Consider the following 13900-nt stretch of genomic DNA (forward strand, 5'->3'; position numbering starts at 1 on the left):
GAAATGGAGGCCTTGGTCTCAATTGATTAATTAAGTAGAAGAGAGTCGCCTAGGGGAAAATCCGACGAAAACCAAAATTACAAGCACAAAGGCTGACTGACATGGAGCATGTCAATCGCCAACATGACACCTGGCCAACCTAAATAACGACACAAACTCACACGCACCACTGAGAAAAGAACAACCGTTGAGACTGCCCATAAGCAACATCGTCATCACCTACTGCCTAGATCCAGCAACTCCGACTTCGCCATGGACGACCACCGACGACGCGATCCTCACAACATATGTACGAGGACCGTATCAGCTCATGACAAACTGTCAACAATAGACAACCACGACTTTGATAACCAGCTTCACAATAGAAATATGCAAGGCTTACGTCTCCTGGGCCTCCCAAGATGGGCACCATCCGCATATCATTGTAACCATCAAGACAACTATGGCAGCTCTGCCGCACAAGGAATGATGAAGCTTGAAAAGACCCTTTGGATATGTCGAAAAGACCATCAACAAAAGCATGCCACGACTCTGTAGAGACTCGGTGTTGTCATCATCGCCAAACAACTGCCCCGCTACATAGATGCAGGGCAGCCGCCCCGGCATCCACATCGAACGTTCCACCACCGGCTCCGACAATCGTGCCCGCTCCATGATAATGCCTTCAAGAAGGTCAGTGGGAAGGAAGTCGCCGCCTTGAGCTCTACATACCGATGGAAACCTTCTGACCAGTGGTAAGACCATCTGCGATGGTGATTTGTCCATGAATAATCAACCTAGTCTACAGCCCATGGATGTAGACGCTCCCACCTGCGTCCAACTTGTGAGAAACAACCAAACTTATTTCGATAACTTGAGGGACTGAGAGATGTCTATGAAGAGATCCGTTGGGATAATTCGAGAACACATAGCATGTACACATTTAGCACACACACAAATTTTGGAGTCATGATTTGAGTATCGCCCTATATGGGCGGGCATGTAACTTTGGTGCAACCATGCCTAGGATTAGCAAGTTCATTCTAATGAATATATAGAAAGACAACCGATTTCAACGAAATTGGGTGTAAAGAAAATACAACAGAACCTAGTGCCAAGAGTGGTCAACAACTGGTATGTACTCAAATAATAACTCATAATAAAACATATGCTAAAAGTCATAGAATATACTAACACACAAGCATAGTTTACGTACAGACATGTAGCCCACTGAAAGAGTGGCCTTTTCTTTTCCCACCAGACACCAACCATGCCAATATGCCATATGCCATATGCACACCAGAATCAATAAACGTTGACGACGAGGGCCACGAAGGGTGCCATGCATGCCAACCCAGCGTGCATAATTAAGTCTGAACTGCTGCCCCTCGTGGAAACTCGGCGACCGGCGACCTCACCAGACCCCATCTGGCACCAACCCTGCGCTCCGGGACACCTATTTATAGCACTCGCCACGCACGCTCTCGGCAACCAAGCAGCTACTTGCACTCGCAATACAATCCTCTGACTGAGCTCATAGCGTTCGCACCTGCCCGTCTTAACTAGTTGATCACCACGGCAATGGCCTCCACCAACAGCTGGACCCATGAGATCGAGTCGTCGGTCGCAGCACCGCGCCTGTTCCGCGCCGGCGTGATGGACTGGCACACTCTCGCGCCCAAGCTCGCGCCACACATCGTCGCCAGCGCTCACCCCGTGGAAGGCGAAGGCGGCATCGGCAGCATCAGGCAGTTCAACTTCACCTCAGGTACGTACGCATCACAATCACATACAATCTATGCATGTCACCTCAGCCTGGCAATCCGGCATGTTTACATCTTCAGGCGGCGCCGCGGCATAACACGCGATTGTTTGATCATCCAGCCATGCCCTTTAGCATCATGAAGGAGAGGCTCGAGTTCCTGGACGTGGGCAAGTGCGAGTGCAAGTCGACCCTCATCGAGGGCGGCGGCATCGGCTCGGCCATCGAGACCGCAACGTCGCACATCAAGGTGGAGCCGGCGGCCAACGGCGGGAGCGTCGTGAAGGTGGACTCGACGTACAAGCTGCTGCCAGGCGTGGAGGTGAATGACGAGATCACCAAGGCCAAGGAGTCCGTCACGGCCATCTTCAAGGCTGCCGAGGCCTACCTCATCGCCAACCCCGACGCCTACAACTGAATCAGATGAGAGGCATCATATATGATTATGATGCCCTTAGTTTGATTTTTGTGTGTTTTCTTCTCGATGTAATAAAGCTGCTCCAATCTCTAAGCTATAGTGGTGGCGCCGAGCGCGAGAGCACCGACCAGAGTGTGGACGTGAGAAGTTAAAGAGTTGAGTATTTGTAACTACCAAAGGGTTCTGTTGTTTGATGATATTGGTGCTTGCTTATGTGAAATACCTAAACACTCTTATATACAGCCTCCGTTCTATAATTTTCTTGTCGTGGTTAGTTTTGACCCAAAAGTATGACAAGAATTATGAAACCGAGGGAGTATTTGGATTTGGAAGTTTATTTGTCGACCTCTTACACAACTCTTATATGTATGTGAAATACCTAAACACTCTCCCGGAAAATAGAAAAACTAAACACACTTATGCACAAAATAGAAAAATGTTTATATGGCGTCAAAGTCTTTTTTTAGGCCACCCGCCAAAAAAGAAGTCTTTTTTTAGGAATCCAAGAAAGACTTTTATTTGCTACTCCCTTTGTTCCTAAATATAAGCCGTTTTAGAGATTTCAACATCGATTACATACGGAGCAAAGTGTGCGAATCGACACTCTAAAATATGTCTATGTACATCCGTATGTAGAAGCTTTATATTTAGAAGCAGAGGGAGTGGAACATAATTTCATTTTCTCTTTTCAAGTTGTAAGAGACAGTCAGATATGTCATTGTGCTTTATTTTGGCATCATTTTTCGACAAGTGCATCTATAATCTACTGGGCCCTTGTTGGCAAGTGAAACTCAAGTTCTCATGTATGCCCTTCCCGAAGGTAACTTACACTTGTGTATAATGAGTAACAAAAATGCAAATTGTATTAGGAGTCCTTAAACTTTCAAGACCTTCTGGCTTGCCTTTTATTTATTTTTTGTTTTGAGACTCCCTAATCTATTATCCATTCCTCACATGACTCCTTTTAACCATCAAACTAACAAATTCCATTAGGCGGATGTTGACATGGGAAACCGAGTGTGAGCCATGGGCGTAACGGTGGGAATATCATACGAGAAACTAAAGCAGGTTTAGGGGGGCCCATCATATCGCAGAGAATAAGAGAGCAAATTGAAAAGTTGTGATAGTAACCCCCCAAAACACACACACTAAAGAGCATCGATAAATTAGGAAGTATCGTGCTACGAGGAATATCTTAGTTTGCAACACTAATGGAAAATTAGTCTTTGTTTCCCTTCTATTGTCTACTGGAATAGGAGGCTCTTTTCATCGCCCCTCCTAGGCTAGAGCCCCTCATCTGATTTGATACCCTCCTCCCAACTGCCTATCAAACTTTGGTCATTTTGCTTGTCGTTATGTTGTTGGTTTCCATTTTGAGGTTCCAAAATATATTGGGAATTATTAAAATCGCTAATTATATGGGAAAGCTAGGATAACGCTAAGGATAAACACACTCATTCCTCCTTCCCAAGAAAAGAACCGGGCGATCAGGTTTCCTCCTCCACCCGTCGGCGCCATCGCCGGTTCGCCCCGTCTCTGGTGACCTTTGGGCTATGGAGGTGTGGAGGACCTCGAGCCTTCGCCCGCGGGAGGGACCCCAATCTCGTTCTTGTTAGGTTTATCCTCTTGATTGGGGTTGTATGACGGTGACGATGTACCTCAGTAGGAATCATGTTGCTCACATTCGATCCCCATCCCATGGTGCATCTACCATCGTTGGAGGACGTTTGGAGGTGTGTCTTCACCAGATCTCGTGGGATTCAGTCGGTGCCGGTCTTTAGAAGATATATTTTATCTAGTATTTGTTTGGGTGTTTATGAGGTTTGATCCTTTCGATCTACGATTCTCTTCTTGGTGATGGTTGCTACTCTACTGTGTTGGTCCTGTGGGGCATTAGCACGATGACTTCCCGACTATCTACTACAACAAGATTTGCGAAACTCAAGTGAGAGAGGGGCGATGATGGCGGCGTGTCTTTGGCTTGCTCTAGTGCTTGTAGTTGTTGCTAGGTGGTAATTTTCTTGTAATTTTTGTGACCTCTGATGTTCCCTTTACTGCCATGATTGATTATGAATACATCGAAAGTTTCCCGCAGAAAATACACAATTTATCTTTTGAATTTTTGCTTATTCAGTTTCGCACTTAAGCAAAGTGACTTAAATTCCCATATGGATTTAGCTAAATCCAACCAAAGTTTGATGGAAATATGAATCATTGATTATATTAGTGCAACCCCTTGTTATAGTTTATGATTTTGTTCTTGCTGGCCATATCTAAAACTGTCGACAAAATCCTCCACATGAGCTGCTCAAACTCTTGGTTGTTTCGTGTCAAAGAGTCTTGGGTCTTTGTTCGCCCGCGATTTTTTTACGCGGAGGCCTTGGCCTCAATCAACTAATTAAAGAGAACAAAGTTGTCATGTTAATTAGAGGAAAATCAGGCGAAAACCGAAATTACACGCACAAAGGCCGATCGTCATGGAGCATGAAAATTGCCAATAGGGAATCCCCGACCAATATTACTACTGACACAAACTTACAAATACACAGGTAATAAGAGAACAACCGTCAAGACTGTCCATAAGCACCATCGTCATGACCAACCGCCTTCAATCCAGCTATTTTGACTTTGCCGCAAACAGTTACCAACGACGCTTTCCTTGCGACATCTGCATGAGCACCGTAGCGCCAACAATAGATAACTCCAATTTTGACAACAAGGTTTACAAGAGAAATATGTAAGGCTTGCGCCTCCCTAGCTAGCCCCCCGATATGGGCACCTTCATGTTTCATTGTCAGCAGCAAAACCGCCACGGCAACTCCGACTTCACAAGGATGACGAAACTGGAAAAGACCCATTGGACAAATCCAAAAGGTTGAATGACGAAGCATGCGGCGATTATGCGGAACCTCAGTGTTGTCATCGTCGCTAAACAAACCATGCTGTAGGGATCCAGGGTAGTCGCCTTGGCATCCACGCTAAACAGTCCACCCCCAGCTTCAGCAATCGAACTGTGAACATTCATATTGACCCCTATACTCACATGAATTGTATTCGAGTGAACCTTGGTTACCGTATCCTATTCCTTTTGCTTCATGATACTTTACAAAACCCTAGGTCAGATATATCGACATCCCTATGAGTCAAACACATTGGCACTATATATCAGTCTCCTTGTTATTGATTTTCTTCTCTTTTCTCGTTCTCGTGTTCCGGCATCCCCGTGATCAATTCACGCTGTGTCTGGTCAGACATTGATGGGTGCTGTCACACCGAGAGGGCCCGAAGAATATCTTTCCATCGCCTGAGGAGAAAATCTTAGTCTCGAGCTATCTAGTCACTTGGCATACGTTTCCTATGAACATGTAAATTGTTGCTATGATCACCCTGTTATGATTGACGTTGGACCAACCCCAAAGTGCATCGTCCAGTATGAAGTGACTCGATGTTCCCATGGTCAGAGGAATTGTCCATATGTTAACTTTCTATGTTATGGACTATAAACTTGGGGTCACATCGTCCAGTATGAAACACAGCAGCAATGTTTCGTCGGTGAAAAAAATAAATTTGGGGTCACATTTTTGGATGACATTTGGTCTTTTTTTTTGCACATGCCAAAATGCTTAACCTTTTTGCCTCAAAATCTGCAGGTAGCATTTGTATGTGACTAAGATCACATAAAAATTTTGTCTTGATTTTTTCACATTCGACAAATTATTTTTGGGCCCGGGAGCATGTGCTCCCGTGAGCCAAATTGAATTTCCGGAAAGATAGTCGATTCCAATGAAATTTGGTGTAAAGAAAATACACAGAACATTGTGTCAAGGATGGTCAAAATAACAGCTGGTGTACTCAAATAATAACTCCTAATAAATAAATAGTTTTAAAAACTCTGAATAAAACACGCGAGAATAGTTTACGTACAGACATGTAGCCCACTGAAAGAGTGGCCTTTTCTTTTCCCGCCAAGACACCAACCATGCCATATGCCAACCACACCTGTCATCATTATTTTCGTTTGGCATTACAGTATTTTACTCCCTGGACCACATTCTTTGCACACCAGAATCAATAAACGTTGACGACGAGGGCCACGAGGGGTGCCATCCATGCCAACCCGGCCTGCATGATTAAGTCTGAACTGCTGTCCCTCGTGGATACTCGGCGACCGGCGACCTCACCAGACCCCATCCGGCACCAACCCCGCGCTCCGGGACACCTATTTATAGCTCTCGCCGCGCACGCTCTGGGCAACCAAGCAGCCGCTGCAACATACTGCAACTACTTTGCACTAGCAACACAACGCTCTGACTGAGCTCATAGCCTTCGCGCCTGCCCGTCTTAACTAGTTGATCGCCGCAGCAATGGCCTCCACCAACAGCTGGACCCACGAGATTGAGTCCTCGGTCGCGGCACCGCGCCTGTTCCGTGCCGGCGTCATGGACTGGCACACTCTGGCACCCAAGCTCGCGCCCCACATCGTCGCCAGCGCCCATCCCGTCAACGGCGAAGGCGGCATCGGCAGCGTCAGGCAGTTCAACTTTACCTCAGGTACGTACGCATCACAATCCCATACAACCCATGCGTGTCACCTCAGTCTAGAAATCCGGCGTGTATCTATACATGGTCAAGCGAAAGCATAACACGCAGTTGATCATGCAGCCATGCCCTTTAGCGTCATGAAGGAGAGGCTAGAGTTCCTGGACGAGGAGAAGTGCGAGTGCAAGTCAACCCTCATCGAGGGCGGCGGCATCGGCTCGGCCATCGAGACCGCAACGTCGCACATCAAGGTGGAGCCGGCGGCCAACGGCGGGAGCGTCGTGAAAGTGGACTCGACGTACAAGCTGCTGCCAGGCGTGGAGGTGAATGACGAAATCACCAAGGCCAAGGAATCCGTCACCGCCATCTTCAAGGCCGCCGAGGCCTACCTCATCGCCAACCCCGACGCCTACAACTGAATCAGTTGAGAGATATCATACATGATTATGATGTCCCTAGTTTGAATTCCGTGTGTTTTCTTCCCGATGTAATAAAGCTGTTCCAATCTCTAAGCTATAATAGTGACGCCGAGCACGAGAGCACCGCCAGAGTGTGGACGTGAGAAGTTAAAAGGTTGAGTATTTGTAACTACCAAAGGGTTCTGTTGTTTGATGATATTGGTGCTTGCTTATGTGAAATACCTAAACACTCTTATATACTGCCTCAATTCTATAATTCTTGTCATAGTTTTAGTTTTGACCTAAAAGCACAACAAGAATTACGGAACGGAGGGAGTTTTTGGATTTGGAAGTTTATGTGTCGACCTCTTACACAAATCCTATATGTATGTGAAATACCTAAACACTGTCCCGAAAATAGAAAAACTAAACACTCTTATGTGCAAAAAACAAAAATGTTTGCATGTCATCAAAGTCTGTTTATAGGAATCCAAGAAAGACATTTATTTGCTACTCCATTTGCTTCTAAATATAAATCCTTTTAGAGATTTTAATATGGATACCATAAGTAGCAAAATGAGTGAATCTAAACTCTAAAATACGTTTGTATACTTATGTATGTAGTCCAAATTAAAATCTCTAAAATCCTTATATTTAGAATGGGAGGGAGTCGAACATAATTTCGTTTTCTCTTTTCAAGTTGTAAGAGACAGTTGACATGTCATTGTGTTTTATTTTGGCACCATTTTTCGACAAGTGCATCTATTATCTATTGGGTCCTTGTTGGCAAGTGAAATCCACGTTCTTCATGTATCCCCTTTTCAAAGCGAACTTACATTTGTGTGTAATGAATAAAATGCAAATTGTATCAGGAGTCCTTAAACTACCACAACCTTCTTACTTGCCTTTTAATTTTTTTATTTTGAGACTCCGTAATCTTTTGTCCATTTCTCCCATGACTCCTTTTAACCATCAGACTAAAAAATTCCGTTTGAGCCATGGGCACAAGGGTGGGAATATCATACGAGAAACTAAACAGGTTTACAAGGGCCCATAATATCGCCGAAAATAAGAGAGCCAACTGAGAAGTTGTGATAGCCCCCACCACCACCCACACACACACTAAAGAGCATCGATAGATTAGGAAGTATCGTGGTACGAGGAATATATAAGTTTGCAACACTAATGGAAAATTAGTATTTGTTTCTCTTCTACTGTCTACTGAAATAGGATGTTCTTTTCATCGCCCCTCCTAGCCTAGAGACCCTCATCCGATTTGATACCTTCCTCCCAACTGCCTATCAAACTTTGGTCATTTTGCTTGCTGCTATGATGTTGGTTTCCATTTTGAGGTTCCAAAATATATTGGGAACTACTAAAATCGCTACTTATTTGACAAAGCTAGGATAAAGCTAAAGATAAACACACTCATTCCTCCTCCCCAAGAAAAGAACCAGGGCGATCGGGTTTCCTCCTCCCGTCAGCGCCATCGCCGGTTTGCCCCATCTCTGATGGCCTTTGGTCCGTCACTACTAGAAAAAGGGCTATAGATAAAATTGACACTAATGACGCACCAGAAAAGTGGTGTGCCACTACTATATACTAATGGCGCACCATGTGCCGATGCGCCATTAGTGTGGAAGACACTAATGGTGCACCAGACACAAGGTGTGCCACTAGTAACAATTTTTTTTTCATTTTTTCAAACATACTAATGGCGCATCCAGGCAAAGTGCGCCATTACTAGTTCTAACTAGTAATGGCGCACCAGCCATAGAGTGCGCCACTACTGTATTTTTTTTATTCTTATTTTTTGCAAAACTACTAATGGCGCACCGTGGCACAGTGCACCATTACTAGTTTACCCTAGTAATGGCGCACTATGCCACGGTGCGTCATTAGTATGTATATATATACATATATGTATATATATATATATATATATATATATATATATATATATATATATATATATATATATATATATATATATATATATATATATATATATATATATATATATATTTGCAAAACTACTAATGGCGCACGGCCAGCAGGTGCGCCATTAGTATGTTGGGCTACTAATGGTGCATGGCTGGGTGGTGCGCCATTAGTAACCTGGGACCAGCTAGATATTTTGGACAGCCACACCTACACACTCACTTTTCCCACTTCATTCCCTCCACCTCCTTCTCCAAGCTTGTCGGCTGCCTCCTTCTCCTCACCTCATTTGCACCATAGATTCATCAAAATTAAGTGGTGAAATTACCTTTTTTTTGATAGGTAAGTAAGGGGAAAGCTATCTTCATGCTGTAGATCTACTTTTTTTCTCCCTAACTCGCTCCAACATAGTGCACATGCACTTTTTGTGGCCTAACTAGATCTATGTATGTTCGTGGTGTTGCATATATATTTGTGTTTGCAGGTACCGGTATTTGAAATGCGATAGTTGCCAATATTTTGCCGGAATGTTGATTCATTTCCTTTTCGGCGAGAATTTTGGCACTATGCATTCTTTTTGGTCATATTTTTAGGGAAAGTCATGCCAAATTTTTTCTTGGTTCTAAAATATCGTTTTGCTCTACCTCGCAGGCGACCATGGTCCGCACGATGACCGAAGGCATCGTGAATAGGTTTTTGAGCTCCGCGAAGGCCGAGATGCTTCAAAAGAATGAGATGGAGATAAGATGTCCGTGTCGAAGATGCAAGCTGAAGAGCCTTATTGCGGAACCGCATTCCGGGCAGGTGCGGGACCACCTGCTCTTGCGTGGTTTCATGGATGACTATCAGTGACAAGGTGATGAAAATGACTATGAAGTCGTCGATGGGGGCCGGGCAAGAAATGAGGAAGGGCAGCAAGACAACCACCGCGGCTCGGGCGGGCGAGAAGACAAAGAATCTCCAGGACATGATCACGACGGTGATGCTGTACACAGTCATCATGTAGAAGATGCCAGACATGATGATGAGGAAGATGCCGGAGCAGACGAAGGGCATGATCATGAAGATGAAGATGCCGGCGGAGCAGACGACGATGGACCAGCGATGGGCTGGGTGCAGGACCCTCATATTCAAGAGCTGCTTCTCAAGCAGACGGATAACGTAAGAGCTGCCGCCCGAGAGAAAGCCAAGCTGGATCAACTGGAGATAGACGCGGTTACTCCATTGTATGAAGGATGCAGGACTGAAGATACCCGCCTGAAAGTAACGCTCATGGTCTGGAGATGAAGGTAAAACACAAAATGACCGACGCATGCTTCGACGAGAACATGTCATTCTGGCATGAACGTCTTCCCAAGGGGAACAAGTGCCCTACCAATTTCGAGGAGGCGAAGAAAATCGTGTGTCCTCTGGATTTACCGCATGTGAAATACCATGTGTGCATGAACAATTGCATCATTTATCGGGACGAGCATGCGGAGTCTACCATATGTCCGGTGTGCGGCGTCACTCGATACAAGAAGAGGAAGAAAGCTCCTCGAAAAGTGGTGTGGTACTTTCCGATCACTCCTCGTCTGCAGCGGTATTTTGCAGACCCTAAGGTAGCAAAGCTCCTGCGTTGGCACGCGGATAGGGAGGAGAAGAAGCGAGAAAATGACGCAAATGATCCGGAGATAAATAAAAAAGACAAGATGCTGAGTCACCCTAAGGATGGGAGCCAGTGGCTAGCGTTGAACTTCGAACACCCAGAATTTGGGAAGGATCCAAGGAACATCATGCTGGGCGCGAGCACTGATGGAGTCAATCCGTTTGGCAGCCACAGAAGCACACATAGCACCTGGCCTGTGTTTGTATGGATGTACAACCTTCCCCCTGGTTATGCATGAAGAGGAAGTACATTCACATGAGTATGCTAATTGAAGGGCCGAAACAACCAGGGAACGGCATCAATCTGTATCTGGGGCTGCTGAAAGAGGAGCTAGACACGCTGTGGAAAATGCCAGCCAATACGTGGGACGCCGCAGAGAAAGAATATTTCCCTATGAGAGCCGCACTGCTCACGACGGTGCACGACTATCTCGGTTACGGATATCTCGCGGGGCAGGTGGTCCACGGATTTTTTGGATGCGTCAGGTGCATGGATGACACAACGTATCGCCAGCTAGATAGAGATCCCGGGTCTTCGAAAACCGTCTTCATGGGACATCGAAGGTGGCTTCGCGACGATGACCCGTGGAGGAAACGCAAGGATCTGTTCGATGGTGAAACCGAACCCCGAAGACGCAAGGATCCGGACAACGACGGTACATTTACCAACGTCGATAAGTACGTTGCCGAACATGGGACGGTGACGAGTTCTGCGGGCCTCCTTCTCAGGAACCCAACCAAGACGACCGCGATCTAGCTGGTACGGCAGAGAAACCCAGTTGCAACAGGCGTCGTCTGGCGTTCAGTTCTCAGGAGATGCCTCCAGCTGCCGCCTTCACCGAGCCTCAGATAGCTGAGGTGCGAAATATTATCAGTCCCAACACGCTCAAGAAGGCGGTCTCTGAGCAGAACTCGGTCCCATTACAGCAGATCAAGAAGAAGAGCCGGAAACAAAAGACTAAAAAGGGCGCCGGTGCGAGCCAGCCGGCACCGAGTACGATCCGTGCTCAGGATGGGCCACCTTCATCTAAGGATATCTCGAGGAGGGTGCATGTGGCGGGTAGGGCGATGCTACCGACAAATATTCTCAATGCTGCACCCGGTGCTATGCGGAGTCTGCACGACAGTGTTCTTTCTTTGGAGAAGCAGCGTCTCAGAGAGAATGATGTGGCATACCCAGTTTTCGTGGCCAAGGTGCTAGAGGGCAAGGGCTTTGTGGATGGCGCCGTCGGGGGTACGATCGTCCTGCGGTTTGATGACATCTTTGCTATGTTTAACCTTCATCTGCTGCACTACACCTTCGTTCGGTTGTTTTCGCTGAGTATGAAGATGCGAATCATTAGAGACAAGACCCCGGACATCATGATAGTTGACCCCTTCTACATGCGTGCCAAGCTCTTGAGCAGCGTCGGGGACCGCCAATTCACGAGTTCACACCTCGAAGGCGTCATTCTGGCAAACCCAGATAAGGATAACTTCCTTGTGGCTTACTTTCCCGAGTAAGTCATCCCTTAACCGCCCCGTAACATATGATTTCTTAGATTTCGATCGTTCTTTTTTTCTAACATTCTGTGTTATGTGCAGTGACACACATTGCACACTCATCCTCTTAAGCCCGAAATATTCCATGACCACGTATTTCGACTCAAACCGTGGCTCCAAGATAGACTACACAAATATCAAGAAAGTTCTTGATGATGTTCTCCCCGGCTACGCCAAATCTGGAGGCACCTTCACCAGGGCAGTTCATAAGTACGGCAAGCATGTGTTCGCCCACAATACTAAGTTTTGCTGCGTCAAGCAGCCGCCTGGCGGTCAGAAGGATGCCTACTACGCCCTCCATCACATGTGGGCGGTCGTAAGGGACCATCATCACCTTCTGCTACAAGGTAATCTCAAAGATTGGGCCGCGAGCTTGTCGGCAATCCAGGACGCGGACATCAGACAAGAATTCTTTCGCATCCAGTCGGAGTTTACGGACATCATCCATCAAGATGTCCTTCATACCTCGGGGCAGTTCTACCTCAGATATCAACCGTCCAACAGTGAGATAGACGGAACGCTACAAATGCAGGCTGACAACGCCCGCGATTTCATGACCATCACGACAGACGGCGGCTTCATCCACGCTCCTGTCCCATGAGTCGAGTCGAAAGTAGTGATGTGTAGTTCTGAAACATTGATTGGCTCATGTTGTAATTAAACTTTAATGAATTGTATGTCTCTTTGGTTTGGACAGTTGTTCAACTTAGATGTAATCAATGCTATTTATTAGTAGGACCATGAATCGTGCTATTAATGTCTTGCTTTTCTCTTTCGATCCTTTTGTTGCATACTTATATATTGCTTATGTATGGTCTGTTGTTTGGCTTGTGCATAGAGATGCCGTCGTATGTCGTGTACAAGGGTAAGGTTCCCGGAGTCTACGATGACTGGAAGGAGTGTCGGAGACAGGTTCACCGTTTTAGCGGTAACAGTTACAAAGGGTACACCACTAGGGCGGAGGCGGAATCTAGATACGCCCGCTATCGAGCGGGAGAGAGATGAGGGAGCGTTGGAGGAACCGGATGAAGACCAGTTTCATCGCGATGATGCTCGTCATGATGACCGCAACTCTCTTCTATGTGATGGTAGTTTAGATGATCGATATCAACTTGTAATGTGAAGACAAACTCGATACTCGCGGTCTCGAGACTTGTAATGTTTTATCTTTGTTCGGTCTTTTGAATTCGGAGACTAATATGATGAATTGTATTCGGAGACTAATCTTCTACTGTATTCGATGAATCTGCTGTTGCTGTGTACTGTTGTCTATATTCTGTCCAATAATATATTTTGTAACCTGTGCAAAAATCAGAAAAGTAAAAAAAGCCTAGTATTCATACTAATGGCGCATCACCTCAAGGTGCGCCATTAGTATGCCAAAGGATACTAATGGCGCATCACTACAGAGTGCGCCATTAGTACGCCAAAGGATACTAATGGCGCATCACCCCACAGTGCGCCATTAGTATGCCAAAGCACATGGTTAAATATGGCCCCCTGGGAGGCATACTAATGGCGCATGGTGTTCTATACTAATGGCGCACTGCGTGGTGCGCCATTAGTAAAAAATTATAGTGGCGTGATACTAAGGCGCACCAGTAGTGCGCCATTAGTAGGAAAAACTGGTGCGCCATTAGTAGACCTTTTCCTAGTAGTGCGTGAAGGTGCGAA

General features: G+C 46.0%; 2 protein-coding genes across 2 annotated transcripts; both read left to right on the forward strand.

Moving 5' to 3' along the window:
- Positions 1–1483: 1483 nt before the first annotated feature.
- On the forward strand, positions 1484–2372 carry LOC123186189 (pathogenesis-related protein 1). The gene is made up of 2 exons (XM_044597973.1): positions 1484–1747; positions 1864–2372. Exons 1-2 carry the CDS (start codon positions 1561–1563, stop codon positions 2157–2159), a joined length of 483 nt encoding a protein of 160 aa, XP_044453908.1. The 5' UTR covers positions 1484–1560; the 3' UTR covers positions 2160–2372.
- Positions 2373–6402: 4030 nt separating this feature from the next.
- LOC123186190 (pathogenesis-related protein 1) lies at positions 6403–7352 on the forward strand. Its single transcript, XM_044597974.1, has 2 exons — positions 6403–6710; positions 6822–7352. The coding sequence occupies exons 1-2, from the start codon at positions 6524–6526 to the stop codon at positions 7115–7117; spliced, it is 483 nt and encodes a 160-aa protein (XP_044453909.1). The 5' UTR covers positions 6403–6523; the 3' UTR covers positions 7118–7352.
- The last annotated feature ends 6548 nt before the right edge of the window (positions 7353–13900 follow it).

Source organism: Triticum aestivum, chromosome 2A (assembly GCF_018294505.1).
Source record: "Triticum aestivum cultivar Chinese Spring chromosome 2A, IWGSC CS RefSeq v2.1, whole genome shotgun sequence".
NCBI lineage: Eukaryota > Viridiplantae > Streptophyta > Magnoliopsida > Poales > Poaceae > Triticum > Triticum aestivum.